The following is a 26,567-nucleotide window of genomic DNA, read 5'->3' as shown; positions in this document are numbered from 1 at the left end:
GGATCTGTCTCAGCGGAGTCCACCAGCTCCCGCCAGCTCAGCAGAAGATCTCTCCGTGGATATCCGCTGATCCAGTGGATGACAAGTCCCTCTCTGCTCACTGAGCGGGGAGGGGCTTGTCCAGCATGTCCGTTTTCATCAGATCTCACCCGATCTGATCCGCCATGGATGGATGGCGACGTATCGCCATCCATCTGATTTTAGCATATCGGATGTCAGCAGACATGTCTTTGCTGACATCTGATGCTCCATAGAGATGTATGAAGCAGTGGCGGCTGGTGCTCAAAATTTTTGGGGTGGCGCAAACAAACGAAAAAAAAAACCCATCAATTGCAGCCTCACTGTGCCCATCAATTGCCACCACTGTGCCCATCAATTGCCGCCACTATGTCATAAAATTGTCGCCACTGTGCAATGCCATCAAACGCAGCCACTGTGCCCATCAATTGTCGCCACTGTGCCATGCCATCAAACGCAGCCACTGTGCCCATCAATTGTCGCCACTGTGCCATGCCATCAATTGTCCCCATGTGCCATGCCATTGTCGCCACTGTGCCCATCAAATGTCGCCACTGTGCCATGCCAAACACAGCCACTGTGCCATCAATTGTCACCACTGTGCCATGCCAAACGCAGCCACTGAGCCATGCCATTTTTGCCACAGTGCCCATCAATTGTTGCCACTGTGCCATGCCATAGTCGCCACTGTGGCCATAAATTGTCGCCACTGTGGCATGCCAAACACAGCCACTGTGCCATGCCATTGTCGCCACTGTGCCATGCCATTGTCGCCACTGAGCCCATCAATTGACGCCACTGTGCCATGCCAAACGCAGCCACTGTGCCATCAATTGTCGCCACTGTGCCCATCAATTGCCGGCCAGTTTGCCCCTAAAATGCCGCCAGATTGCGCCCCCACCTGGCACTTACCTTTCTTGGTCAGCCATCCTCGGGTCGATCCCTCGAAGTAGTCCCGCCCTCGATGTCGCTTCAGCCAATCAGGTTACCGGTAACCAGAACCAGTGAACCTGATTGGCTGAGACGCCTGTCAGTGTTAACCAGGGAATGCACACCCCGTGCGTCCCCTGGTTAACTATTTGGAAGCCGATTACAGCACCCAAGGTTGTAATCGGAAAGCCTATCAGTGCCGCTGGCTCTGATAGACACTTCCAAAGCCAACCAGCTGCCGTTATTCAGATGGCCAGCGCTCACCAGGGGGCCGGCCATCTGAATAGTGGGCGGCAGAGACAATACATAGATTCATGCAATGCATGAATCCATGTATTGTATTTCAGTGGCGGTGCAGGAGTGAGAGGGGGCAGAGCTCTTGCGCCCTCTATGGACACACCGCCACTGGTATAGAGCGGCCGTTCAGGTCCGCCAACAAATATGACAGGCAGACCTGAACGGTCTGACCGTGTGAAAGGGGCTTTACTGTTTAATTATAATAGATTTTATAAACGTATTTGTAAATGTTATTCGGAGGTATTGGAGTAAAATGATTTGGCGAATTTAGATCCAGTTACTGCATCTAAAAAAGAACAATTCAGATTCTGATGTGCTGATTTGCAGCTCCTGGGAGTTACAAACTATTTTTCTGCCCGATAAATGCCAGATCAGAACTGATAACATTTTGATATGATATATCCAAATAAAAGCCTCACTAAATTGTACAAAAGGGCCATTAGTTAGTCTTCAGTGAACCCCCTGGGAGCTGTGATTGGCTGATGACCCTGTTCGTTTGTAGTATAAAGCGATCACTAAAATGAATTCTAACATCATATATTAAGTGTATCTAAAGCCAATTTTTTTGTTTTAGCTTTGGATAACATCTGGAATTTTAAACACAGTTTTTTATTGCTCCTCTGTGTCTCTGCTTGGGAAATGCAACTTCTCTATTTGTACTGATGACCACTGTCACAGGGAGAGAAACAGTAATGGGAAACCCTAAATGTTACAGTTGTTACTGGATCCGTTGATGAAGTCCAGTGACCATGAAAAATGTCTAAGAGCAGATTTTTCCGCACTTGTTGTGCCTTTGGGACAGAAAGTTTGCCTTTAGATAAACTTTCATTTGTTTGCAATTTGAAGACAAACCATTGGGACACAAACAATTGTTTTCTTAAATATCCATAGACAGTAAAATGAGGGAAAGTGGGCTTATGTTCCTCGTGAGTTTGGAACCAGCTGCCATGATAATGGTCATGTAGGGGCAGAACCAAACGGGGCCCCAAAATGTTCCTCCTGGAGCCCAGGGACATTATATCTGGCTGGAGCTTTCATTCGCACTTATACATCCACAGAAAATGCCACAAATTTCATTAAAGCTTTAGGACCATGACAGCTCTGTAAAGCATATAATTGTATCAGCTTTACAGACTGTGAATGTGTTTGTAATAATCCCATCAGGTATGGTCAGGTACATCAGGTACATGCAACACTATGGATACTGTTTGTTGTGACCACAAAGTACCAGGTTGTATTAAAGAGTAAACACAATTTGTATGTTTTCTTACCAAACTGTAAAAGTCACACTGTGTGACTATTTACCAAGCCTTTGAGGATCCAGAGCAGATGTGTAAACAGGGACAGCCCCCAAAGAAGAACTTAGTCAGTCTCAAGCCTCGTACACACGACCAAGAAACTCGACGGGCGAAACACATCGTTTTGCTCGTCGAGTTCCTTGTTAGGCTGTCGAGGATCTCGGCGAGACAAATTTCTCCATTCCCGCTGAGGAAAAAGAAGACATGCTCTCTTTTTGGCTCGACAGGATCCTCGACAGTTTCCTCGTCGAAAAATGTACACACGACCGGTTTCCTCTGCAAAAAAAAAAAAAACAGCAAGTTTCTTGCTGGTTTTTGCCGAGAAACTCGGTCGTGTGTACGAGGCCTTAAAGTGACCCACTCATATATGAATCAGGCCTCATGCACACTGGACGTTAAAATAACATTATAAAAATGTCAGTAGTTTTGCAGTGAGTTTTTCAACTTTTTTCAACGTTTTTGCAATAGCGATTTTAGCATTTATTAGTGGTTTTTAGCGTTTTTCCGCGTCAGCAGTTATTAGCGTTTTTTTCTTGTTCAATGGAACAAAAACGTTAAAAAATGCTGGTGAGTGAAGCTTTTGAGCGTTTGTCTGCGTTAGAGCGGTGTACTAGATCTGAAAAACTTCTCTCAGAACCCACTAGGTTTTTTTTTTTTCTGCTGAAAAACGCCACTGCCCAAAACTGCTGATAACAGCCTATGTGTGCATGGACACATAGGATAACATGATGGAGAGTTAGGACTATAGAAAAAAACGTCTACTGCCAAAAACAGCTGCTGTAAAAACGTCCAAAAACGTCCAGTGTGCATGAGGCCTTAGAGGGGTTGCCATTGCTAAACTCCTATTAAGGGTCCATGCACACTAGCGTTTTTTTCTTTAAGCTAAAAAAAATGAAAAAACACTGGATAAAAAATGCTGGTAATATCATTTTGAAGTAACGTTTCAGCAGTTTTAGGATCGTTTAGGAGCGTTAGCGTTTTATTAGCGTTTTGCAGTAAAAGGAGACAAAAAAGCAAAAAAAAAAATGCTCTAAGAAACTCTACAAAACTTTTGTTTCAGCTCCTAGATGCTGAAGCTCAAAAAACACTAATAGCCTAAAGTAGTGTGCCTGGACACATACTGTAGGATAACACTATTTAGCTTCTAGGAGCAGAACAAAAAATGTTAATAACAGCTTCTAGGAACTTAAAAACGTGTGTTAGTGTGCATGGAGCCTAAAAATGCTAGTTGGCTGGCTGTGTCAGAATTACAGAACCCCAACCCCTTCTTACACAATTGGAGATCCCAGTTCTGCACTTTTGGGTTTCTTGCCTAGACAACAATGGCAACTCCCCACCTGAAGCTTCCTGGGATACCCATGTTAGGCATCCCAGAAGACTTCAGGTCAATATTAGCCGCATTGCAAATGCTTTGGGAAATCTCATGCATCATAAGGCTGGCTCGAAGAACTAAGGCCCCGTACACACGTCCGAGGAACTCGACGGGCAAAACTCATCGTTTTGCTCGTCGAGTTCTGTGTGAAGCCGCCGAGGATCTCGGCGAGCCAACTTTCCTCATTGAACAACGAGGAAATAGAGAACGTGTTCTCTATTTGGCTCTACAAGGAACTCGTCGGCTTCCTCGGCCGAAAGTGTACACACGGCCGGGTATCTCGGCAGAATTCAGCTCCGATCGAGTTTCTGGTTGCTACCAGACAAAGCCGGGTTCACTGCAGTGGTGAGTAGGTTTTTTAAGGACAACACAGCTGTAAAGGTTATGGGGGGGGGGGGGATTTTCTCTTTAAATACTTTTACATTATAACTGGGAAACTAGCATTCTCATAAGGAGGATTTATTATAGAAGCCTCCATAATCTCAGAATCCCATTGGCTGCGCATTTCTGTTTTTCTCTAACCATCTTTGGAAACATTTACACAAAGCGCTCTGTATGACATGGGTACATCTTACCTATGTTAATTCTACCTATCAAGCAAATAGCACACTATTTTGTTCTAAATTGTGCTTTCTGGTTGTAGTATTTGCAGTAAAAAACATGTAAAATGTTAGGTTACAAAAGGAGCAGAGCCTGCAGAAATAGTTGTCAGTCTCGAGAACACAATGATCTCTGAATACAACCCTATGTATAGTACATTATAGTACAGTAGCTTTACAATGATCAACAAAATATTTTTTTTTTTGTCCATTAGGAATTAAAAATAGCTGCAAATGGAAAAAAAAGCACATTGCATCTAGTTTAGATGATTTTCCCAGGGATTTCTGATGGCAACTTAATGCCTCCAACACAACATGGTATTATATACATACAATGGTCATATAATAAACATAATGTACATTGCAGCAACAGGAAAATGATTTGTCTAAAATAAGTATGATTCGTTTTATCTTTAAATTTGCTATGGGGAGAACTTGTAAAAAAAAGAGAGTTATTTAAAAGGAATAACAGAGTTCGGTTCTGTGGAAATATCTGCTGGAAGACACCAAAGAAAAAAGTCACAAATGCACAAATGATGTGCTTTATATATATATATATATATATATATATATATATATATATATATATATATAAAGCTTACCAACTGTAAAAAATACATAATGACCCTCTAATTAAAGAAAAGTCATCAAGGCTTAAAACTGGGAAACCCGGCTTCAGGTCATCAAAGAGCAGTTCCAAAAATACTCCCCATACAGTAGATGGTTAATTGGTAACTCTCAACCCAGTATCATCCCATAAGGATTACCGCTAGGACATGGAAATAAATGCTCCAATAGTGTAAAACCTTACTATTAAATGTATTAAGAGTTTAAATCACACTTACATCAAATAAGCCATCATAGAGCTATACAGTAAAATCCTTACCGGACAAAAATGAAAACTGCACCCGCACTTCCGGGAACTCAAGGATGCAATAATGGCAGCATGTATGCGGTTCATCACATGTGACGTTGTCCGGGGCATGGGCACCATGCTGCACTATCGCTGTTTATAACCACCACCAGTGACCAACCAACGTGAGTTGCAAGATGGTTGTCGTCGGTCGTGTGTATGTTTTTCGTCGAGAAAACTGTCGTGGATCTCGCCGAGAAAAAAAGAGAACAAGTTCTCTTTCTCGTCGGAAGTCTCAATTTCCTCGTCGTGTTTCTCGTCTGGCTGGTTTACGACGAGAAACACGTTTGTGTGTATGCTTAGAAACCCGCGCATGCTCAGAATAAAGTATGAGACGGGAGCGCACCTTCAGTAAAAGTAGCGTTCGTAATGGAAATAGCACATTGGTCACGCTGTAACAGACTGAAAAGCGCGAATCGTCTCTGACCAAACTTTTACTTAACACGCAGTAACATGAGATTAGTAAAAGCAGCCTCAAGGGTGGCGCCAGTGGAATTAAACTACCCCTTTATAGTGCCGTCGTACGTGTTGTACGCCACCGCGTTTGAGAACGACGAGACTTTGTCTTGACAAGGAACTCGTCGAGGAAAACGATGTTTCTTTTACAACGAGTTTCTCGGTCGTGTGTACGAGGCCTGACTCTCTTTCCATATTTCCATGCACAATAAGCCAGTTTTCTATTTTAAAGCTTACTAAAATGATTGACACCCATATTTGTATATCTTGACCAAAGAACCACTTCTGAAATTGAATGAGCTTGGATCGTATTGCTTAGGGCTCATTAGTGCTTTAGACATTCGTAATGTAGCTGTGAGTCAGCTGAAGATCAATATTTAGTAATAAGTGCTTGACAATGTTGCATATACTTTCCATTGGTAGAACTATTTAGAACTCAGTATTAAATAATGAATGCTCTCTGAAATAGAAGGGGCTACTAATTGGCAAATGTGTGTATTTAGGAACTTGCCGGAATTTACCCATCAATGATGGAATGTCGCTTTAGTTGCGAGGTCATTTCTAGAATCATTTCTGGAATCCCTCAAATCTCCTAATTGGTTTTTCAAGGTATGTTTGTAAACAAAGTGACATCAGTGCACCACTCATTTATATGCTGCTGTGTATGTACAGCTTGCCTGTCATTTGGAGAGGGAAGAGGAGGACGGAGGAGAGGGGCGAGCAGTGAGCTGAGCACTAAGGGCAGTTTTATCCAATCAGCACAACGAATACATCATAAATGACATATTGATGCCATGTGTGTGGCTATATGAGGGCATTGTGTGCTAGGTTTGGCAACACCTATATTTATCTGCAGCTTACTGTAGAATTCAGGACCTATCCTTTAAGCCCCTCCCATTGTTAGTGCAATTTGGATATCTACCCTCATTCTTAGGAATTTACGATTTTCTAAAATTCCCTGGTATGCAAATGAGCTGATCTCCAACCCCATCATGGAATCATTATGACCGAAAAGTATAGGTAGTGACGACCAGATGCACATTGGTACATGCTGATGAAGTGTGTTGCAGTGCGTTTTTACATACGCTTTTTTTTTATTGTGTGTTGCAGTGCGTTTTTTTCTTTTAAAAAAAAAAACACTTTTTGTTTTATCAAACAGGTTGCTATGCACTGCAATTCAACATAATAGTGCCTGGCTTTTTTTCAGCGCACATCAAAGCAGAGCAAATGACACAATGCTAAGGAGGGTTTTTTGCTTTGTCCGTGACCGTTGACCCTAACGCAAGCCAAACGCATGTGGTGTGATTGAATCCAAAAAGCTGGAAAGATAAACAAATCCATACATTTACTTTCTGATTAGTGGATCTGCAGTTAAGCTTATCAAGATTCTCCTATTACAACCACCTCTGAAGCCCTGTACACACTCTCGGTTTTCCCGGCGGTAAAAAGTCAGCCGAGAAAACAGAGGGGAAAGCCGAGAACCCGGCAGGGGAACTGCCACGGAGCTGTGGTCGGGAATCCCAGCTGTGTGTATGCTCCATCGGCACTGCCTCACAGTGTTTCCCATAGGTAAGTAGTAGATTTGGCAGGAAAAAAAAATGCTGCGAATCCCGACGGGAAAATTGAGAGCAGGCTGCCCACAGACTTCTTGCACATCATATCCTTCGGAGACTAGTAAGGATCATAGTCAGACAGATGGAGCGATTGTGGTATATGCGCTTAATGAGTCAGGAAAAGCAAAGATTTGAGCTGGAAACTCGATAACTCCTTTTAATATTCTTTATTGGCTACATCATGTAAACAGGATCAATGCTAACGCGTTTCAGCTATTGCAGCCTTCCTCCTAGCATGTATTGCATCATAATGAGACATAGGTTAAAGAGAATGGCTTGCATTCCCTCATCTTTAAAAGGTTCGTACATTTTCTGAAAATATAGGGGTTGATTTACTAAAACTGGTGAGTGCAAAATTTGGTGCAGCTCTGCGTAGAAACCAATCAACTTCCAGGTTGTTTTTATTTATTTTTTGCTTAAATATAACAAACATATTATACTTATCTGCTCTGTGCTGTGGTTTTGCTTCTCCTCTTCTTAGGTCCCTCACTAGCACTCCTAGCCCCTCCTTCCTGCCAAGTGCTTGCTATGGGGACATCCGAGCCACTGCTCTGCATGTCCATTCAGACACAGAGCTGCGGCTCGGCTCAGCCCCCCCTCTCTCTCCTCATTGACTCACTGACTTTGATTGACAACAGTGGGAGCCAATGGAGCCTACTGCTGTCTCAGCCAATGAGGAGGGAGAGTCCTGGACAGCCGAGACTCTCATGCAACATTGCTGGATCGAGATGGGGCTCAGGCAAATATTAGGGGGGTGAGGGGGGCTGCTGCACACAGAAGAAAAAAACCTTCTGCCTTTAGAACCACTTTAATTGGCCAAGCTGAAGTTAGATGCTGATTGGGTGCCATGCAGAGCTGCACGTGATTTTTCACTCCCCAGTTTTAGTAAATCAACCCCATAGAAGGATTATGTTTTATGTTTTAATTTTTTGTTAAATATATAGATAGAATCATAATTAAACTGCAACAGAGATGATCAAATAACTAAATACACATTGTTAAAATGCTTCAAATGAAAAGAAAAAGAATACAATCATGTTTAGGTTAGCGATGCAGACACAGCTCTGGAAATCAATCTCACTCTGCATATTCTTCCATGTCTGTATGCTATGTGCATTAGTATAGCCCAGTACATCAATATATCAATCACATACTCGTATGATGCAGCTTGCATCCATATCATGCTATTATATTTTCCACTCAGTAGAAACAAATGTCAGCAGATACGCCGCTCAGTACACAATAGCCAGAAGTTCAGAACATGTTATGTGTTTCCTATCACAGGTTAAAAATACTTATAATAAAACATTATAGTATACTAGTATAATACATAAGTAAGTGAATGATCAGTTCACCTTCTGTGATTCTATTAAAAGCCATATTTATTTCTAGTGTTGCCAGAAAAGGAATTCGTATACAAATGTGAACACATGTCCCTAAAGCTGAACTTCATGCAGATATAGGGGCAGATCCTCAAAGAAATTACTTAGGCGTATCTGTTGATACGCCGCGTAATTTCAAATTTTGCGCGTCGTATCTTTGTTTTGGTATCCACCAAACAAGATACGACGGCATCTGTGTTCGATCCGACAGGCGTACGCCTTAGTACGCCGTCGGATCTAAGATGTAATTTTCCCGCGGCCGCTGGACGCCATTTACGTTCACGTCGAAAACAATGACGTCCTTGCGACGTCATTTGGAGCAATGCACCCTGGGAGTTTTGACGGACAGGGCATGCGCAGTTCGTTTGGCGCAGGGACGCGCTTAATTTCAATGAAACACGCCCCCTACTTGCCACATTTGAATTCCGCGCCCTTACGCCGCGAGAGATACACTACGCCGCCGTAACTTACGGCGCAAATTCTTTCAGAATTCAAAGATTTGCAAAGTAAGTTACAGCAGCGTAGCGTATATCACATCTGCGCCGGGCGCAGCGTAGGTATGTGGATCTGCCCCATACTGTATTGAAAACAAATGCACCAGTTAATTCATTAAAAGCAATTAAAATGTGTTAAATATTCCTAGTGTAATTACCTGTGAAAACATTGATATTGACCTAGTATAATGCCTTGCTCAGTAGTCTGGAAGGGGAACAGAGACACTAACAGCCACAAGTGAATTGCCACAATGCACATATACTAGACATGTGCGATTCCGTTCGTAACGAATGGATTTTCGTACAAATTTGTTAGTATTCGTACATTCCGATTAATTCGAACATCCGAATAGCTGGAAGTACTAAAATACGAAAATTACGGAATTACGAATAAGCAAAATAACGAACAAGCGAAAATACGAACTTACGATTGGACAAACTTACTAAAATACAGAACGCTGAAACAGCAAAAGAACGAAAATGACATCTATAACGAACGATTTGCATTCCGTATTTTAAATACCTTGTCTGTTCGTAATTTCGTATATTCGTATTTTCATTTGTATGTTCTTATTTTCATTTGTGTGTTTTGTAAATCCGTTTCTTTGTCTGTTCGTAAATTTGTGTACTCAAATCGTTCTTTCGAATGGGCACTGGGCAGTGTACTTAGTTTGTGTTTTATCCTACTTAATATCTTAGGCCCCGTACACACGTCCGAGAAACTCGACGAGCAAAACACATCGTTTTGCTCGTCGAGTTCCTTGTGAAGCCGCCGAGGATCTCGGCGAGCCAAGTTTCCTCATTGACTAACGAGGAAATAGAGAACATGTTCTCTATTTGGCCCGACGAGATCTTCGTCGGTTTCCTCGGCCAAAAGTGTACACATGACCGGGTTTCTCGGCAGAATACGGCTCCGATCGAGTTTCTGGCTGAATTCTGCCGAGAAACTCGGTCGTGTGTATGGGGCCTTTAGACAATCAGCTTATCTCTTTTGTGCTGAGTCACATTGTACAGTGTAAAGCCTCGTACACATGATCGGACTTCAAACAAACATTTCTGTGGATTTTTGCCCGAAGGAAGTTGGCCGGGCACACCTAGAGCATACACACAGTCGGACTTTGCGCCATCAGACTTTTGTTGCCAAAAAGTTTGTCCGTTTGCAGAGCGAACTTTTGTCCAATGAAAACCGAAAAAGTTTGTCCGATGGAGCGTACACACGGTCAGATTTTTATTCACTCTTGAGAAGAGGAGAATGAGGGGGGATATGATCAACATGCACAAATATATAAGGGGTCCATATAGTGAACTTGGTGTTGAGTTATTCACTTTATGGTCAACACAAAAGACAAGGGGGCACTCTTTACGTCTAGAGGAAAAGAGATTTCACCTCCAAATACAGAAAGGTTTCTTCACAATAAGAGCTGTGAAAATGTGAAACAGACTCCCTCCAGAGGTGGTTCTGGCCAACTCAGTAGATTGCTTTAAGAAAGGCCTGGATACTTTCCTGAACGTACATAATTCAACTGAGTACTAAGATTTGTAGGTAAAGTTGATCCGGGGAAAATCCGATTGCCTCTCGGGGGATCAGGAAGGAATTTTTCCCCTGCTGTAGCAAATTGGATCATGCTCTGCTGGGGTTTTTGCCTTCCTCTGGATCAACTGTGGGTATAGAATTGGGTATGTGGGATTGTACAATATTTTTTATTTTATTCATTTATTTTTTTATGGTTGAACTGGATGGATGTGTCTTTTTTCAACCTGACCAACTATGTAACTATGGCCGAAAATAGACACAAGTCCATCTAGTTCAACCAATATCAATCCAACAAGATTGGATAATGGAAGTCAGCTAAGCATTTGCTCATTTACTAAGCTCTGGAACAATTGAACATTGCAAAGCGCACAATCTATTTGCTTTTAGTAAATCAACCCCATAGAGTCATTTCACTTTTATTTATTGGGTTTATCCTTTATCAGTATACATGGCCTGGATCCAACCCCTAATTTAGTAGAGCCCCTAGCATTCTTTCATCACCCCCCGTATATTGATCTCAGTGAGAGGATAATGATGTTATAGAACAAAACAGGAAGGATTTACTTAGTCCAGTGCTTTCTAAAGCTGGCCACACACTAGCAGAATTTGTTTGATTTTCTAATAGTTACTGGGGACAATTGATTTTTACCTGTACTGATGAGATAACTCGAAGGAGCAAGATGGGAAATTTTCTCAAACACATTTCCAACACTGTATGTGGTAGGAGGAAATTCTATTCATTACACAATTGATTGGTAAAAGCAAACCAACATTTGAAGTACTTTCAAATGACAATCATCAAGTACTGATGGGATCTTTCATATAAACGTGCATATAAAAACATACCAGTGTATGGTCAGTTATTCGTCTCTTAATTGGGTCGAAATTCTAAAGAATTTTCTTTCGAAAATCTTATCTAAGAATTTTTTTTTGTATTTCACACCATTAGTGGGCTGCAGCAACAGCCGATTTCCATCGAATTTGAGTAATCAGACGTGTTGGAAATTTTTAGAAAAATTTATGTGTTTCTAATCAATGATGGGAGAATTGTGTGAGAAATGTAATCGAAAAAGAAATGCGCATGTGCAAGAAAAGAAAATTCCCGGAAAGAAAAGAATACTCCCAGCTATGGAAATTCTTTTCTGTAGCAACATGAGGCAAATATGAAGGATTGGTTGGTCGAATTTCAACATCAATGGTGGCACGATCGGATCACAAAACGCACAAATTGTCTGATTCTCAAAAGAAAATTATTTCAAAATTCGACAATGTATGGCCAGCCTAACATTCACCCACCATGAGATGGGGGGGGGGAGGATGCCACCTGCCAATGCGTAGACATGCTAGTAATGGACATGTAGTTACTTTGGCTTTAAGAGACAATTCAAAGCGTGAAAACATTCCCCTGTTGAATGCATTGAATCACATTGCGGTATTAGTTTCTGGAATATTGACTGTTTTACATGCTATTGTTGGAGCTTTGTACTTTCCTTTGAATTATTCAATGAAAAATTATTGGAAAATAAAAAATTCCCCTGTTGGAGGCTGGAGGAGTAAGGAGACTCAGGCCTCGAACACACGACAGAGTTTCTCGGCAAAAACCAGCAAGAAACTTACTGGGATTTTTTTTTTTGCCAAGGAAACCGGTCGTGTGTACATCTTTCGAGGAGGAAACTGTCAGGGATCCCGTCGAGCCAAAAAGAGAGCATGTCTTCTTTTTCCTTGACTGGAATGGAGAAACTTGCCTTGTCGAGTTCCTCGACAGCCTAACAAGGAACTCGACGAGGAAAACGATGTGTTTCGCCCGTCGAGTTCCTCGGTCGTGTGTACGAGGCTTTAGGTTTTGCAGTGTATTCAGCAGCAACCGAGTGACACCTCAGTACCGAAAGACACATACCTGTATGTGATTTGGCTTCAAGTGGTTCTACTCCTTTACCGGCTTTGATCGGGTCTTGGCTATGGTAACCTGGAAGCGACGTTTAGACATCACTTCCGGTTTACTCGGAAACCAATGGTACCAGTTAGCAAAAATCTAAAGTATTCAAACACTTAGCGTTTTAAATGCATTCAAGTGCAGAGGAGCTGTTGGAGTCTTATGGACCCCAGATCCCTCCATAAAGAGTACCTGTCACAAGGATGTTTACATTCCATGCGACAGCAATAAAATTGTTAGAAAAAAAGAAAAAGGACAGTAAAAATTTAAATAAATAATAAATAAAAAACAAGTAAAGCGCCCCATCCCTCTTTGCTTGCGCACAGAAGCAAACGCATAAGTTAAACGCACCCGCATTTATAAACAGTGTTCAAACCACACATGTGAGTGAGAGCAATAATTCTAGTGCAAGACCTTGCCTTTAACTCTAAACAGGTAACCTGTAAAAAAATGAAAGCATTGCCTATGGATGATTATTACGTACCATAGTTTGTCGCCATTCCACGAGAATGCACAATTTTAAAACATGACATGTTAGATAACTTTACTGTTTTGGTTTTTAAAATTAATTTAAGTGTATTTTTTTTTCGTTTAAAAGACCGCTGCGCAAATATAGTGTGACATAAAATACTGCAACAACCGCCATTTTATTCTATAGGGTCTCTGCTAAAAACAAATATATAATGCTTGGGGGTTCTAAGTAATTTTCTAGCAAAAGATACTGATTTTAATTTGTAAGCAACAAATGTCAGAAAAGGGCTTGGTCTTCAAGTGGATATACAGTACAAGGTAGAAATATGGGTCCTCCCTTTATTTTCTAGGAATCCTGCTGTTGGAGGATTTTGCGCAATGAGCCAGAATAGGCAAAGTACAATTTTGCGCTAACTCCAGAATTCACTTCCCATCATGGAGCATGTGGATGCAGCTTCTGTGTGGAGTTTGTATGTTCTCCTCTCCCTGTGTGTGTTTAGGTTGGTTTCCAGTTTCCTCCTGCATGCTAAAATGCTGGTAAGTTATTAGTAAAAATTACTGATGCTAATGTAACACTATATAAATGAATAAAATAAATAATACAAAAGCCGCTTATCAGCAGATTACAACTAAAACCACCTAATTTGTCAGATTATTGGCCTGAACATAGGACTTCAAAGAGAAAGGAACAATCATCTCTTCTGTATGTTACATTGTAAGCTCCATGAGCAGGGCTCTCCTATTCCTTCTGTATTAATCCGTGTTGTAATTGTACTGTACCCTTTATATTGTAAAGCGATGCGCAAGCTGTTGGCGCTGAATAAATCCTGTATAATATTAATAATAGATGGTCCACATCTTGCTTGGTAAATGCAAGCAATGCTAGAAAGCAAGCAGGCACATTGCTTAAATGCCACCCTTAAGCCTCGTACACACTGACAGCTCAGATCCGAGCCGCTGTACTAACAACCCAATTTTAGTAAAGCAATCTCCCCTACTGTGCTATTGTGTTCTGACAGCCCCCCTGCCAAAACACTCCAGTGTTGAAAGCGCTAATAGGGAGCCGGTCGGCAGACGTCTTTCGTATATGAGCCTTTAATAGAAGCCGACCGAACAGCCAGCTTTTGTCGGACAGGCTGCTATACACTCAGCCAGTTTCTATTGAACAGGCCGATGCTGGCAAACATTCAGTCCGTGTGTACTTGGCTTTAGATTTGGATTTATTCTAGGTTTGGATCACTATGCAACAAATGTGGCGATTAAATAAGGCCTTTTGCACATGGGTGCCTGAACTCATTTAAACGGTAAAGCCGTTATCCCCCTGAGGAAAGCCTATGTGCTGTGTACAGCCTCCAATGGACCTGAATGGCTGTGCACTGCTGTACTCAGGTATACGTTGGCGCTATCTTAAAAACATGTATAGTGTACAGGTGTATTTATTTATACAAAAGAACCAAGTATCCATCAAATACAGTATACCTCAAAACAGGTACCATATTCACCTAATACGAAGACATTTCAAAATAACCTGCTAGTATAAAGGAAGTTATTGATGTACTGAATATCACTAAGACCCACACTATCTTCTCTCCTCCAAAACTAAGGAGAAGACAAATAAATGTCAAATGGACCCTTCAATTCCTTTTTCTTTTTTTAACGTAAGAAAAACCTAAAATAAAACAAAAGCAAACATAGCAAAAAAAGGGAACAGGGAAATGCCCCCCTCCCCAACCCCCAGGGGTGATGGATTGCATGCATGTATTAATAAAAGAGACAAGAAGACCTCAATCCCCAGAATTCTGTGAATTTTTGAGACATCCTCTGCACCTCTGACCAATAACGTTTGATCTTCGGGCAAAGCCAGAAGATATGGAATAAGGTACCCTGTTCCTCACGGCATCTCCAGCAAAGGTTTGAAGCCTCTGGAGAAAACCTGCGAAGAACCGATGGGGTGTGACACCATCGTGTTAGTATTTATGGTTGGTTTTCTGAATACACATACAAATATATGATTTCAGGGAAAGATGAATAATGTTCTGATGCTGAACAGATGTAAATGTTCTATTTAAATCTCTTTCCCGTTTGCTAAGGCATCTGGAGGGGCTATTAGCAAGGTGTACATCTTAGAAAGAGTGTTACGGAGATCATCCCCGTCTTCACAATACAATTCAAATGGTGTTCGCTGTCGTCGAAAGTTTGCAGGGGTCCCACTGATCAGAAATAATGGCTTAACTGCAGTGCCTGCCAAAAATGTAACCAATATGGTCCCTCTAACTGCCTCAATGTGGGGACCGTATGCCAGGTATCAGAGATCAAAAAGGCCTGAAAACATCCCTTTTTTTAAAAAAACTACAAAACAGGTCCAGCGCTATTGCAGGAGGAAAACCCGGGTTTCACAATATATACGGAACAGCAGCGATTGTATAGAAGAAAGTTTAGAGGTCCGACAAGCCATAGAGCCTACTTGAAGTGTAGGACCTATAGTAGGATGCGTCTTAAGAGAAGCCGGTAAGGCTGCATAACATCACTGTGCCCTATGCAGAGGAACAGAGCTGAACTCTTGCTCAATGGCCGTCCAAAGTTTAAGATCTCTATGTCTGCACCAATCAATCATTCTGCCAAGATGGGCAGCTTGATAGTATTTAAATGCATCCGGAAAAGCCATTCCACCGTAACATTTGAGTAACATCAGAAGGCATCTACAGAGCCTGGGTTGTTTTTGAACTCATATAAACTTAGAAAAAAGAGCAAAAATTTGGTGAAAAAAAACTGCGGGAATGGAAATGGGTAATGTCTGAAAAAGATACAAAAATGTTGGTAAGATACACATTTTAATAATGTTAGATCGGCCAAACCTTGAATGCAAACCTTGTGCCAATTATACACTAGGCAACGAAGTGAACTAAACAAAGGTGAAAAGTTCAAATATGTTAGTTAAGTTTGAAGGGATGTGAGTACCCAGATATTTTAATGTGGAAGACGCCCATTTAGAAATTAAAATTAGGTTGTAACATGTGACGCAGAGGGGGAGGTAGAGCAACTCCCATACCTCGGATTTTGTATAATTTATTTTCAGATTTGATAGGGCTCCATAACCATCTATTTCCTTCATAAGATTGGGCAATGAAATGTGTGGGTTAGATGTGGGTTAGATGTTGAAAGCTGAGACTTTATAGTTAAAGTCTCTTATTTGTAACCCTGAAATATCGGGGTTCAACTGAATCTTATTCAGAAAAGGCTCTAAGGCCTCATACACACGACCAAGTTTCTCGGCAAAAACCAGCAAGAAACTTGCTGGGAGATATTTTTTTGCCGAGGAAACCGGTCGTGTGTACATTTTCGTTGAGGAAACTGTCGAGAAACTCATGAGCCAAAAAGAGAGCAAGTTCTCTATTTCCACGACAGGAATGGAGAAACTTGCCTTGTCGAGTTCCTTGACAGCCTAACAAGGAACTTGAAGAGGAAAACGATGTGTTTCGCCCATCGAGTTCCTCGGTCGTGTGTACGAGGCTTAACGATAGGGCAAATAACAAGGGTGAAAGAAGACAGCCCTGACGGGTACCATTTGTCATAAACAAAGGTTTTGAAAACACCCCATTTACCTCAACCGAGGCCTGTGGAGTCAATTAAACACTAGTGATTCATTGAAGCATCTGATCCCTAAAACCCATGTTTCAAAACTGAGAACATAAAGACCTTTTCTGCATCGTACTCAGAAAAACATAAGGAATGCCAGTTCAATTAGCATGGTGCACTAAATTGAGTACTTTAATAGTATTGTCTCTCACTTCACGAGAAGGAATGAAGCCCACTTGGTCCAAATGTACCAACTGGGGAAGCTGAGATTGAAGACGAGAGGCAAGTAGTTTGGTGAAAAGCTTCAAGTTCACATTGAGTAAAGATAACGGCCTATACCTACCGCAATCAGATGGGTCTTTCCCCTCTTTTGGGATGACTGATATATATGCCAAAAGAACGGCCGGGGGAAACATAGTGGACTGTCCCAATGCATTGAACACTTTAAACATATGTGGGCCTAACAAGGGCAAGAGAGTCTAAGGCCTCGTACACACAACCGTTTTCCTTGGCAGAATCCATCAAGAAACTTGGTGGGAGAGATTTTTTGCAGAGGAAACCGGTCGTGTGTACATTTTTCATCGAGGAAACTGTCGAGGAACTCGTCGAGCCAAAAAGAGAGCATGTTTTCTTTTTCCTTGACGGGAATGGAGAAAATTGGCTCGTAGAGTTCCTTGACAAGCCTAACAAGAACTCGACGAGGAAAACGATGTGTTTCGCCTGCCGAGTTCCTCGGTCGTGTGTACGAGGCCTTATAATACTGTATGGTAAATCCACCAGGACCAGGTGCCTTCCCAGATTTAGCGGCCTTCACTGCTTTATGTAGTTCTTCAGTTGTGATTGGAAATTTGCGACGGACTGGGAAGGGTAAATGAGAAAGATGTGCAGAGGAAAGATACTCCTCCAGAGAACAGGGTGTGGAAGATTGTTAAAGATTGTATAAGGAGGAGTAAAATTCCCCGAACGCCTGAACAATATCTTTTGGCTGACAAAGCATCTGTTCATCTCTCCCCGTTATATGGAGTACATACCTAGGAGGCCGTACGTTGTTCCCTGAGGGTCCTGGCCAGTAATTTACCACATTTATCGCCTGATTCATATAATATCTTCCTACAAGATTGCAATGCCGCTTTAGCCTTGAAAGGAAGAAGATCTGACACCTGTCTCCGAAGATGAGCTAGATCATTCCCCAAAAGAGGGGACACATAGATGATTCTGTCACCATTACTGTCACTACTGCAAGGCAGTTTTCCAATGAGCATCTAGTATGGTTTTTATGAAGTTCCCTGAATGGGTTTGTACTGTGAGCATACAATGGGCAGTGGTCAGTTTGGACACAAGAATCACTACAGGAACATTTCTGAAAATGTTGACCACAAACACATATAGAAACACATGTGCAAAACGTAGAATATGACTGGATGCCATATGGAATATTTTATATTTCTATAGTATTATTCCCAATCTTTTGTTTCAAAGTCCGTACCAGATTTCATGAAACCTCCACCATTCACAAGCACCATTAAACTGCACATTTCTCCAATGCTGGCTGCCATGGATACCGGAACACTATATAATATCAGCGATTATAAATATCCCTCCACACATCTCCACTATGTACATCCAGCCTGCTAAGACAGCAACCTATGTGATAGGAGCAAGCTACACATCCCGACTATGAGTAACAAGAGATTTTTCTTTCAAGCATGGCTGAACACTGAATATATTCCTCATGATTAAATACGTGGTCTGGGTGAAAAGACTGAAATGGCATTTACATTCCTGGAAACATGTAGTAACCGAGGAAATTAGACATTTGCCACTTCACTGGCTCCCAACCCCAATCAACACATAAAAATTCTACACTGAATAAACTAAAAAGGTGACATTTCAAAAGGACATGGTGCCATCCAAGAGTCAAATACATATGAAAAAAATAAAAATCACAAACACATACTTATCATTCTGTATAATAATGCAAATATGGTGGGAAAGGAATGGTATAACATTTGGATCAGCTGTGCGTTTAGGGTTCTGTGGATGAAGGTTTGCTATTTATTTTTCAATTTTGCTATCACTTAAAGTCTATGTAAACCCTTACCTTGTAAAACGACCCATGGGGGTAGATCCACAAAGCGAGTACGCCGGTGTATCTACTGATACGCCGGCGTACTTTCAAATTTCCCGCATCGTATCATTGTTTTGAATCCTCAAAACAAGGTACGACGGCTTCTGGGTTAGATCCGACAGGTGTACGTCTTCGTACGCCTTCGGATCTAAGATGCAATTCTTCGGCGTCCGCTGGGTGGCGTTCTCGTCGTTTTCCGCGTTGGGTATGCAAATTAGCTATTTCCGACGATCCACGAACGTACGAGCGGCCGTCGCATTTTTTTACGTCGTCTGTAGTCGGCTTTTTCCGGCGTATAGTTAAAGCTGCTATTTTGTCGCGTATAGTTAGACTTGCCATGTTAAGGATGGCCGTCGTTCCCGCGTTTAATTTGAATTTTTTTTTTTTGCGTAAGTCGTCCGTAAATCGGAATGTCCTTGCGACGTCATTTAGCGCAATGCACGGCGGGAAATTTAGGGACGGCGCATGCGCAGTTAGTTCGGCGCGGGGACGCGCTTTATTTAAATGAAACGCGCCCCCCTAATCGCCGATTTGAATTCCGCGCCGTTACGCCGCTTGAGATACACTACGCCGCCGTAACTTATGGCGCAAATTCTTTGGGGATTCGAACCGGCCTTATGTAAGTTACAGCGGCGTAGCGTATCTCACATAAGCTGCGCCGATCTATTTGTATGTGAATCTGCCCCATGAAGTTTAAAATAGAAATGAAAGGCAAAACATTTGCCTGTATATATAAAAAAAAAACATTATAATCACCTTTTTTATAAGTGATCACAAACCCTCTGTTTTCAGCTGCATAAGGAGCTCAGAGAGCTGGGGGAGGAAAAACAGCAGTACACTGATCTTCCTAGTGAATGGCTGTGCGGCGAGAGGGGGGGACATGTCAGGACGAGTCTGATCATTAAAGGAGATTTTAGCACAGCTAAAAAAAACTGATCATGCTGTTCTCCAATGCCCAGTGCAGTCAATTTTTAAAAGGAAAGCAGAGGGACTGGCAGGTTTACCAGGGATTTCACACAAAGGATACAATACAAAGAGAACAGGATACTTTCTCATACAAGTACATGGTACAACAGGCATATATCAGAAATATGAAATGTTAGGTTTACTTATTCTTTGACTGGACTATGTAAAAAGTAAAGTGGAGCTTCACTCATTATATCCATTGCCTCTCCCAGCAATGGATTTGCTGTTTGGGTGAGTATATTGCCTCGTACACACGACCGTTTTCCCCCCAAGGGTTGTGCCAGTGAAATCGAACTTCCCCTGCCGTCGTATGTGTTGTACGTCACCGCGTTTGAGAACAAGGAGATTTGGTCTTGACAGTGTGTACGCAAAGAAAGCTTGTCAAGTTTCTCGACAAGCCTAACAAGGAACTCGTCAAGGAAAACGATGTTTCATTTACGACGAGTTCCTCGGTCGTGTGTACGAGGCCTATCATTTGTGCAAAACACTAGTAAAAAAGGTAAAAAAAATGTGGGAGGGGGATGTGAAGTTCCTCTTTAATGAGGTCCAATACCATGCAAATATTGCATTTGTAAAGTTGGAAACATTCGAGTACGGCCAGCTCACACTGGAACAGGCATGTGTGGTCCCGCACATTCCAGTTTTGGTAGCCCATTTATTTCAATAGGCTGCCAAATGTACCAAACACAGAAAAAAATAGCACAAATACTACTTTTTCACATCTCGCTGCACCAGACCATATAGTACTGCGGTACCATGCGGTTTGGTGGCCACAGGGGTGCTGCGTTTGTGAGATGCGTTTGTGGTGCCATTAACAATTAATTGCCAGCGATAAAAGTTTTAGGGAAGTTTGTTAAAAAAGGAAGTGGCTATTGTGCATCTTTCCCGCACCGCGTTCCGGTGTACACAGGCCCTTAAAGTTGTTGTAAAGCCTTTACAACCACTTTAACCCACAGATAAGCCTAGATTAAGGCTTACCTGTAGGTGCTTGAAATATCTCCCAGACCTTAGAGTTAGAAAGGGCACGCTAAATTGGGTCATGCCATGAGTGGAGGCTCACGGCATGCGTGGGAGTGACGTCACGCGATGTCACGCGACTCCGGCCACTCACAGAGCCGGAGTTCGCAGTCTTGGAAGGAAGAGGGGTGAAGAATGGCCACTCGCTACTTGCGAGGAAGACGGGGACATTGCGGGCTTCTCCTGCAGGTAAGTGTCACATAATGGGCTACTATGCGATGCATAGTAGCCCATTATGCTTTACCTTTGCAGGGAAACAAAGAGGAAGTAACTCCCATCAGGGTTTACTTCCTCTTTAATAAATTGGTCATGGCTATATGTTTCAACCAGTCGGGACAAGGTCACCCAGCGCCCAGGGCAAAGATGCCAAATTGTGCCCCCCTTCCCTTAGGGTTAGAGTCAGGGCGCCCCCATCCGTGCAATAAACCATTGCGCCCAGGTCTGGCGCTCCTTCTGCTCACCCCTTGTCCTGGCCCTGGTTAAAACCCACAAAACAATATTAACAACAACAATAATAAAAAACAACAACAACAATAATACAAAAAGTAATACATTAAAAATAATAATAATAATAATAATAATGTTTCATAGGTATGAAAGTTTTTAGCTATATGGAATTTAATACATTCAGTAAGCAATAGGCTTGGATACATTCATTGCTGTTTTCCTAAAAACTGTCTGTGTTGCCTACAGCTTCCATTCAGATGTCATCTTTCATTTTCTAACATGCACTAAAAAAATAAGAGCTGGAATCTTAGGGGACCCCATGGGAGTTACAAACACACCTCCCTCCTCAGTCTTTTTCTTAGCATTCTTGTAGCTTTTTCTACACAGATGTTTACAGGATAATTCACAATGTATCATTTCAGTGTAAGTTCTGTAATGAACTACAACGCATGTGCACATAGTCCTAATGTTATATAAAAAAAAGTGGTGTTTACATCCCTGCTCTGCTTTGCAGTTTGATTTGATTTGATTTGGAAAATATGACCTATCCAATTTTTCTTTCTACAGAGTTGTGAGGACCAACCGGGCAATGGCAATGCATATGTGCGTTTTCATGCGTTTTCATGAATTGCTGTTCCTATCAAGCTGAATGGTAAATGTCCCTTAAAAATATACTCAAAAAATAAAGAGAAATATGCATGTGTGGAATTGCATGATAGCATGTCCTAACAGCCTATGGCACGCATTTTAAAAACCACAAATACATCACTGCTGAATTACAGACACATAGGTGTGAATGGATTACCCAAAAACGGCATTTGTAATGGTCTAACACTAGCTCTTCATTTTCCCTACACATGTGTATGTTTTAGGACTCGTTAACACGATGTCTAGTGACCTGCGATTTTCCACACCGGATCAACACAGGTCACCGCAAGGGCAGCCACATGGAAAACAATGGTTTTCTATGTGCCTTGTTCACACTGCAATGTTGTGCTTTGAAGTGAACTGTGTTAAAAAGCAACCTGTCTGCATGTTAACACCAAGCACATGAACATGTTTCAATGCAATTCAACTGAAACTAAACATATGAAAAATGTATTGTTAGTATTTTGACCCTTCCAGGGACCTGTCTGTTTACAGCGGATGGCAGCGGCGTAGAAAACGGTCCGCCGGACCGTTTTCACCGTACATGTCTGCCCGGGGATTTCTGTACGATGGCTGTACTAACCATCGTACAGAAATCCGCGCGTAAACAATACGCGGGGCGTGTCCGCGGTGTCGCCGCGACGATGACGCGGTGTCGCCGCGACAATGACGCAGCGACGTGGGCGGGCCTGCCAGTTAAATGCTTCCACGCATGCGTCAAAGTCATTCGACGCATGCGAGGGATGGCGGGAGCTCGGACATGTACGGTAGGTCTGTACAGACGACCGAACATGTCCGAGCGGGCAGGATTCCAGCGGAATGTTTTAAAACAAGTCCAGGAATATTTGTCCGCTGGGAAAAGGCCCGGCGGGCAAATGTTTGCTGGAATCCTGCACGCTTGGGCCTACACACGACCGAACATGTCTGCTGAAACTGGTCCACAGACCAGTTTCAGCAGACATGTTCGGTCGTGTGTACGGGGCCTAAGACTCAGCACACACTGGTACACATTTGCCATGCTAAAACGCACCTTTCCAGCGCAAAAAAAGTGCATGAAAAATAGTTCCCTTAAGCCCAGGTTCACACTGGGTACGATTTGGTACGATTTGAGATGCGATTTGACATGTCAAATCGCATCTCAAATCGGCGGCATTTGCCGGCAATTGTCGGCAATGGCACTGTCCTAATGGGTGCAACGCCGCATCTGCGGCGCTGCACCGATTTCAAAAAGTAGTTCCTGTACTACTTTTTGCAATTTCGGGCCGCGATTTGCATTGAACCCTGCACAGATGTCTCTTAAATCGCGGCCGAAATTGCGGCAAAATCGCGATTTTACCGCGATTTTGAATTCGCAGCAGTGTGAACCTAGCCTTAGCCTAGGTTAACTCTGTGTGCATAGGTGTGCGCACAGGGTGTGCCAGGTGTGCCTGGGCACACCCTAATGACCCTGTACTAGGCAAATCCACCCTTCTGCTCAGCTGCAGAGAAATGGACTGGGGAATCTCTGTCCTCAGTCACTTTCTCTATCTGAAAAATTAGACATCGGGGGTCTGTGTAGGACCTCTTATATTTCACCAAAGCCCACCAATGGGGTACCTAAAAAAAATAGTAAAAAAAAAACAATAATAAAAAAATGATTGTAAAATAAATATTGTAAAACATGATAAAGTAATATATAAAATATATAAAAAATAAACTACTGACACCAATCTCTGCCCTTCTGACACCGTCCACTGCTCCACTGACAGCAACCTCTGCCTTACTGACATTGTCCACTGATCTACCAACACTGTCCATTGTCCTACTGCCCTATATGTATATACAAACACGCATGTGTGTACGCATGTGTGTTTGAGCTTTGGGGTGCACACCCTAATGCAATAGGCTGCGCACACCTACAGGCGTATGGCTTCGTACGCCTTCGGACCTTAGATGCAATACTTCGGCGTCCGCTGGGTGGAGTTCTCGTCGTTTTCCGCGTTGAGTATGCAAATTAGCTATTTCCGATGATCCACGAACGTACGCGCGGCCGTCGCATTCTCTTACGTCGTCTCTAGTCGGCTTTTTCCGGCGTAAAGTTAAAGCTGGTGTTTTGCGGCGTATAGTTAGACTTGCCATGTTAAGTATGGCCGTCGTTCCCGCATTTCATTTTAATTTTTTATTTATTTTGCGTAAATCGTCCGTGAATCGGGATGGACGTAATTCACGTCTATGTTAAAAAAAATTACGCCCTTGCGACGTCATTTAGCGCAATGCACGGCGGGAAATTTTGGGACGGCGCATGCGCAGTTCATTCGGCGCGGGGACGCGCTTCATTTAAATGAAACACGCCCCCTAATCGCCGATTTAAATTCCGCCGCCAGAGATAGACTACGCCGCCGTAACTTACGGCGCAAAATGTTTAAGGATTCGAACTAAAGCCAGGTAAGGTACGGCGGCGTAGCGTATCTCTGATACGCTGCACGGGTGCAGATCTCTGTGGATCTGCCCCATAGTGTTTTTTTTTTAAGTGCGTTTTTTTGAGTCGATTGTTTTCCCTGATGAGCAGGGATGAAAACACATTTTGTGCTGCGTTCAATTCAACTAAACACAACGCATTAGAAACCCACTAAAAACGCAATTTGCGCTTTTAAAAAACCGCATGTCGCCTTTTACAACGCACCAGTAATCCCACGTCTTTCCAGAAACTTTCCCTGTAATCTCCTATTTGTTATTCTGCTTTCCCTCCTATTTATTATCCGATGACACGCAATAAATTGATCACGTTTATACAGTCCCGTATTCCCACAAATTGCTTTAATGAAGGGACCGATGACGGATGGTATACTGTAATAGAGCGAGATGAGAATCAATGGGGCTGTCAGGATGGGTAATTCAGACAGGATGTATTGGAAGTGAGAGCTGAGGCTGGGGGGGGGGGGGGGGGGGAAAATAAAGAGAAGTTATTCGAAGGAAGAGCGATGACTTATTAACCGAGCGGATTGGGGATGTTGGAAGACATTCGAGCAAAAAAGTAGAGCCAATCTTCCAACCAATCAGGCGTCACTTTTCATGCTCTAAAGAAACAAGAAGAAGCCTGAGAATGGTTGCCATGGGTAACAGCGAGGAGGATGCTAAATGTTTGCTAGGAGTAGCCGCTTACGCTCTTCTTTCATCCATTGAAATGGATTATTGTTGTTAAAGGAGCCCCGCCAGTCACAGGGGACTGGTCCATAACCCCCTCCCCCTCCTAGTGATGAGAAGGTGCAGGTTCCTCCCAATGTACAGCTGATACTCACAGCCTCAGGGCTGGTCCTGTCCTCTCTGTGCACCTCCTGCCTCACCGGTGGCCGGCTCCTGCCAGGGGATCTGCTGGATGTTGCAGGATGGGGCTTGCTGTCCTGCCATAGGTAGTAGAAGGTCCCCAGGATCCAGGCTACAGTCAGGATGGCGATGGCATTAGCTCTGATCCTTCTCATGCTGCAGGCAGGATGGAGAGATTTGTATGAATGGGGGGAGGCGAGAGGCTGCCTACTCCTTTTACATTCTAGCAGCGCCTGTGTGCGCCCTGTGCTTTCCTCCTCCTCTCAAGCTGTCTCTTTCCAGGGCTCAGTCTCCCCCTGTATTGCTTGCCTCTCTCTGTATCTCTCCCTCCCTCCCTTCTCTCTCTCTGCTCTCTCTCTGCTCTCACTCAGCTGTTTGTTTTAGCTCAGTCCTGCAGAGAGAGTTCATCCTCCTCAGGGTCCTAATGTCCACCCAGATTACAGCCACACGTCTGTCAAATGGAAAGGAAGGCTTGGGCTCGCCTCCCTACCTTCCTAAAGCCTCGTACACACGTCCGAGGAACTCGACGGGCGAGCCAAATTTTCCAATTCCCGTCAAGGAAATAGAGAACATGTTCTCTTTTTGGCCCGACGAGATCCTCGACGGTTTCCTCGTCGAAAAGTGTACACACGACCGGTTTCCTCGGCAAAAAAAAAAAAAATCAGCAAGCTTCTTGCTGGTTTTTGCCGAGAAACTCGGTCGTGTGTACGAGGCTTAAGCCGTCATTTCAGGATCGACAGACATGTATTCTTCTATGTATTGCTTGGATCTATTGGTACATGCTCCATTCAGGACTGTTAGGTTCCGCTCACATGGGCATTCAACCATAACGCACGTGACACATTTGCGAATCAAATATAGCACTGGAACGCATTATTCATGATTTAGGTGTCATTTGTAAAGCGTTAAGAACGCGTTGTTAACGTTTATTTTTTATCCTTTGTAGAGAAGTGGAGCGTTGTACTTTTCTAGCGTTCAACAAAAGTAGAAGTTTGGATTAAGGGTGATACCATAGTGTCAATTGTATTGTGCAACACCGCATGTGAACTAATGGTATCGGTGATAATTAAAGTCCATAAATCCTTGACTGGATAAATGAATTGAATCCAACTATGTTGAAAGACGTTCTATAACTGGATAAATAAACAAAATCCAATTGTGAGAAGTGAAAA

The 26,567-nt window shown here is 42.8% G+C and overlaps 1 protein-coding gene across 1 annotated transcript in view; it reads right to left on the bottom strand.

Moving 5' to 3' along the window:
- The window catches only part of GALNT16 (polypeptide N-acetylgalactosaminyltransferase 16), a 212,056-nt gene extending 186,294 nt beyond the window's left edge, over positions 1 to 25,762 (bottom strand). Inside the window, exon 1 of the mRNA XM_040333412.1 lies at positions 25,371 to 25,762. Coding sequence (XP_040189346.1) covers positions 25,371 to 25,550 — 180 coding nt within the window. The 5' untranslated portion in view covers positions 25,551 to 25,762. The remainder of the gene's footprint in view (positions 1 to 25,370) is intronic.
- Between the last annotated feature and the right edge of the window lie 805 nt (positions 25,763 to 26,567).

This window comes from Rana temporaria, chromosome 13 (genome assembly GCF_905171775.1).
Source record: "Rana temporaria chromosome 13, aRanTem1.1, whole genome shotgun sequence".
NCBI lineage: Eukaryota > Metazoa > Chordata > Amphibia > Anura > Ranidae > Rana > Rana temporaria.
The sequence above is the reverse complement of the archived record's forward strand: the minus strand, read 5'-3'. Positions and strand labels throughout refer to the sequence as shown.